Source organism: Eimeria acervulina, genomic scaffold (assembly GCF_000499425.1).
Source record: "Eimeria acervulina Houghton genomic scaffold, Eah_scaff62, whole genome shotgun sequence".
Classification (NCBI taxonomy): Eukaryota; Apicomplexa; class Conoidasida; order Eucoccidiorida; family Eimeriidae; genus Eimeria; species Eimeria acervulina.
The window spans coordinates 1-5,695 of NW_013549686.1; the positions used below are offsets into that span (position 1 = coordinate 1).

Consider the following 5,695-nt stretch of genomic DNA (forward strand, 5'->3'; position numbering starts at 1 on the left):
ATATATATTATTATAATAGGTAGACATGCCTAGAGGCACTGAGTGAATTAATATTTTATGTAAAAGTACACAACTAAAATATGCAAATTTATAGGGAAATATAAATGTATGGAGACAGACAATAATATGTAAAAGGATATATATATAGATATATATATATATATATAATATACAAGGACACGCAAAGGACGTTTATATATGCATATATATAAACATCTAATAAGGCAGAGAGTAGCTGCCTATACAGCCTGTTATATGTAGCGGTATAAGTACAGCAGGAAGAATATGCAGTTTAGAAAATTATGATAATAATAATTATTACTTTATTATTATTTTATCATTATTATTATATTACTTTATTGTTACTATCATTACTATATTATTATTTAAAGACAGCACAAACAACTGCCTCCTTCGACGACTGTACACAACAAATAAATGCGTACAGCCTTTGTTATCTGTCTTCATTAGAAGACATCTTGTTGTTTGTCTACGGTCTTCTTTAAAGACAGCAGGCATAATACTGTTTAAAGATACTGTTACTTGTTATGTCTTTATTAAAGGAGATTATTTTCGGTGTATGTCTTTACTAAGACATCGTTTTTCATAGTCTTTATGAAATATATTGTTGCTGTTTATATGCCCTTATAAAAGATACTGTTGTCTGTTTACTGTCTTTATAAAAGATATTGTTTATTGATATACGTAAGAAACATTATTTTTCTGTCTTTATAATATATTGTTATTTTTGTGTGTCTTTATAAAAGACATCGTCCTATGTGTCTTTATTGAGACACTATTTTCTATATATGCCTTTATAAAAGATATTGTTAATTGTTCTATGTCTTTATAGAAGACATAGTTATATATGTATTTACGTTACTGTTCTTCTTCCTGGCGCTGGATTGAATATACACCTGGAGGAGACGCTGTGGCTCCCTTTGGCTGTCTGTACACCCCGTTAGTATAATACTATAATAAGTTATACGATAACCGCATGTTGTGTATATTATTTTCTCTAGTTTCATATTGCTTATAATGCCTTTGTACGTGCTGCATGCATGCATAAGGCACCACCAGAGGGTAAATGTAGCTCTTTGTGGCGGCTTTTCTCTTAGGGAAAATGCCTTTAGCAGATAAAAAACAGAAAAAGAAGAAAACGTAGCCCCCGCTTGCTACCTGGGTGCGGTAGCGGCTGCAGCTGTGCTGCTGTGGTGTATATGCACTGTACCTGCATGCATAATAAAAGCATGAAAAGAAACAGAATACAATGCCTTCAAACAAAAGCCCCAGAATATATCGTCAGAATGTCATGAAACAGCAGCAATAAAGAAGTATAAGTACCCGAGCAGCTTCTATGCAGGGCGGCGGTGGGATGTTGGGGTGTATAGGCAGCTCCATTAGAGAAGTTGCAGTATTTCTGAGGGCTTTCTCACGAAAAAAAGAACATTTTGAAGTAAAATGGTAATTTTCTTCTCCTTTTTCTCTTTTAAACCCTATATATCTCAAGGATAGACTCTTATTTTCTTCTTCTGCTGCTGCTAACACCTAGGGAGAAAGAAGCACAAGCATTATATTCGTAGGCTGCTGCTGCTCTGCGGGGGCCTCTGCTGCTGCATTTCGAGGATATTTTCATTGAAAAATAAAAGAAATATTTAATTTATCAAAGATTTCATCTATTTAAATCTATTTTCGAAGACTGATTGCTTCATTCAGAACTCTAACAACACACCAACTGCTGCTGCTGCTGCTGCCTATACACCCCAGTGCACGACTGCTAGTGACTTTGCAGCAATTGGGGTGTATAGGCAGCTCTGGATCGGAAGGCTTTATTATTTATACTGCATTATGGCTGTTATAATGTAAACATTAATCTTCTTTTGTACACCCGGACCACACAGAACTATATTTCCGATGTTTGTCTACTCAGCAGCAGCACACAGTGTGCAGCTGCAGTAATATGCAATTATACCTACTCTTCTACTCTAGATATAGATTATTTTACTTGAGGTAGCTGCACATACACCTCAAACGTCTAGATGATGATGTGCGCTCTTTAAGTAGACTTGGTTGCACTAGAAGTAGCTGCACGTACATCTGAGCAATGGAGTTGTTAATGCTGCACGCATCTCTGCTCTTCTCTATACTCAGAACGACGCGGAGGACGTCCCTCCGGCACCTCCTGACCCGAAGTAAGAGCTGCCTATACACCCCAGCAGTGTATACACGAAAAAGAAAAAAATAACATAAACAATAACAATAAACAAAAAACAATAAACCCGCTCGCCTCTCCTTTCTCAATCTTCTTCACCAAGTCTAAGAGCTTCATCCGCTGCAAACATTTCATGCACCATACAGACAGTCCAGCAGCAGCAGCAGCAGCAACAGCAGCCGCAGCAGCAGCAGCAACAGCAGCCGCAGCAGCAGCAGGTTTTATCAGGAGGCGTTGTGCACAGCTAGCCATAGGCAGCTGCTACCCCGTTGATTGCTCTCCTCTCTTCTGAAGATTTAAATGCGATGAAGCCGCATGCAAAGAAAACAGCAACTGAAAAAGAATACCCTGCTGCACAAATGCATGCATGCAGAGAGATGAGGTTGGGTGTGCTGCTGCTGCTGGCTCGCTGCTGCGGGGGCTATCAGATGAGAAAGAACTGTTTTTTGCTGCTGCGGGGCCCCCCGTCTTGCAGTCTAAGCAGCAGCAGCAGCAACAGCAGCAGCAGCAAAGGCAAACAAAGGAGGAGCACCAGCAGCAGCAAAGACAAACAAAAGAGCAGCAAGAACAGCAGCAAACAAAACAACGAGAAGAGGAAGCGCTGGTAAAGCACACAGAGGGTCCGATAGGAGCAAACATTCATATTGTAAGACGAGCATAAAACTAATATCAATAAATAATATATATATATATATATATATATATATATTATTTCTATGTATATATAAGTATATGCAAATACTTATGTAATATATATTATATATATGTGTGTATATATGTGTATATGCATTGTTAATGAATTGTTTAAGAACAGCTCGTCTCCGTTTGGAGCCGCCTTAGCGGTCTCTTTTGCTGCTGCTGCTGCTGCTGCTGCTGCTGTTGCTGCCGCTGCTGTTGCATGCAATGCTGCTGCATGGATGCTTCGTCCTTTTGCTTTGTCTGTCTTCGTGGGTCTGGTGAGACCTCTGTTTTTTCTTCGTTGTCTTGTTTGTTTTTGCTGCCGTTGCTGTTGTTGCTGTTGCTGCTGCTTCTGCTGTCTCTGTCTCTGTCTCCTTGTTTGTTGTAATGATTTACTTGTGTTTGTTTTGAGGTGTATGTACACCTGCATTTGCTGTTGCTACATTTGCTGCCCCAATTACTCCTCCTCTTCCACTACTACTACTGCTGCTGCTGCTGCAGCTGCTGCTGCTGCTGCTACTACTACTACTTCTTCTACTACTATTCCTACTCCTACTCGTACTACTATTGTTGCTGCCGCTGCTGCTGCTGCTTCTGCTACCGCTGCAGCTACCGCTGCTGTTACTGCTGCTTGCGCTGCCGCTGCTGCTGTTTCTGCTTCTGCTTCTGCTTCTGCTGCTTCTGCTGTTCCGCTGCTTCTGCTGCTGCTGCTGCTTATGCTGCTGCTGCTGCTTATGCTGCCGCTGCTGTTGCTGCTGCTGCTGCTGCTGCAGAGCGCAGCACCTGCTGAAGTTGAGCGAAATAAATTTACTGAGCATTTTGCTTTAGGCCCGGTCTTAGGCAAAGGGGCTTATGCCCCTGTACACCTTGCAGTACATAAAGTAAGATAAAAGAATAATTGTTTAGAAACTATTAAGCAAATAAATATTATATATTTGTTTATTAATAAATAAATAAATAATAAATGTTTTTATTGTAAAAGAATAAATTAATTACTGCAAGGGGAAGCGGAGAAACAAACAAATTCTCAGAAACAAAAATAAACAAGCAAATAGAAATAAAAATAAATAAATTAATTAATAAATAAATAAATAAAGATAATACAATCAAAAGGTGATAGAAATAAACAAATAAATAAATGCAGAGATATAAACAAACAAAAATACAAACAAACAAACACATAAATAAATAAACAATTACAAATGCAATGAAAAGGAAATAAAAAACAAATAAACGACATATATAGATATATATATATATATATACAATATATATATATATGTATATAGATATATAAATTATATAAACATGTATATATATGTATATATATTTATGTGTGTGTGTAGACAACGGGGCGTTCAGTAGCAGTAAAGATAAACTGTATGAACGAACATACATATATATAGACATACATACATAGATAGAAATCTAAACGAACAAGAAACTAAATAATTAAATAAAGAAGTATATTGTGTGTGTGTAGACAACGGGGCGTTCAGTAGCAGTAAAGATATATTCTGGTTTTCATACAATGGAGAGAGAGAAGAAGGCTTTGATAACTCGCGAAGTGCAAATAATGCGGCGTCTTCATCATGAAAATATAGTAAAATACGGGGGAAGCTTTAATGAGAGCCAGGCTTTATATATAGTAATGCAGCATTTAAGTGGGGGCTCTCTATATGCTCTTGTTCAGAGAAACCCTAAAGGCAAGCTCTCTGAAGCTGCAGCTAAACGGCTCTTCCTCGATGTTGTTAAAGGCGTGGCTTATCTTCATTCTCAGCAAATTGTCCACAGAGACCTCAAACTAGAAAATCTACTTCTTGATGAAAAAGGAAAGACAAACTCTATATACACATATATATACATATATATATACTCTCTCAATCTTCACCTACTCACCAGCTATCTAACCACCTACCTATCGGCCTAGCTAGCTAGCTAGCTAGCTAGCTAGCTACATACCTAGCTAGCTAGGTAGCTAGCTAGTCAACATATAGTTAGCAAATGAATAGCTAGTTAGCTGGCTAGCCAGCATATGACGACCCAACAGCTAGCTCACAGCTAGCTAGCAGCTAGCTACAGAACCCAGGGCTTCTCGTTGCTTGTTGCCGGCGTCAACTCGCAGCCAGGGGCTCTGCCTACAGGACAGCCAGCTAGCTAGCTCCTTACCTAGGTAGCTAGCTAAGGAGTTCGACAGCTAGCTAGCAAGCTAGCTACCTAGCTCCCTAGCTAGATATCTGTCCCCCTAACCACCTACCCACCCAACCAGCTAGCTAGGCAAGTAGCTACCGAAATAGTTAGCTAGCCAGCTATGTAGCCTGCTAGCTAGATAAATAGCTAGCTAGCCAGCAAGCATCCGAACAAGCAAGTTATTCACTTGTATTTGTGTAGAAGATGATGTATATATGCATATTGAACTGCTGATGTTATAGGAAGAGTTCGAGTAATAGACTTTGGGTTCGCAAGTTTATTAAAGCCAGGGGTAAAGTGCCGAATGGCCTGCGGAACGCCTTCATATATGCCTCCTGAAATACTCAAAAAAAAAGAATACGAGGGACCCCCCGCTGATATGTGGTCTCTCGGGGTGGTTCTCTACGCCATGCTGCACGGCTGCTATCCTTTCAGAGGACAGAAACCTGAGTCAGTATATATATATATATATATATAATGTGTTGTTATATATGTATATATATACATTATGTTATATATATGCATATAATGCACATTTGTTTATTTGCTATCCTTTCAGAGGACAGAAACCTGAGTCAGTATATATATATATATATATATATATATATATATATA

At 38.6% G+C, this 5,695-nt stretch overlaps 1 protein-coding gene across 1 annotated transcript; it reads right to left on the reverse strand.

Annotated features, from left to right (window-relative positions):
* Positions 1-2,636: 2,636 nt before the first annotated feature.
* Positions 2,637-3,708, reverse strand: EAH_00011490 (hypothetical protein; the record flags this gene model as incomplete). The annotated part of the gene is made up of 2 exons (XM_013394826.1): positions 2,637-2,688; positions 3,287-3,708. 2 exons carry the CDS (start codon positions 3,706-3,708, stop codon positions 2,637-2,639), a joined length of 474 nt encoding a protein of 157 aa, XP_013250280.1.
* Positions 3,709-5,695: the final 1,987 nt, after the last annotated feature.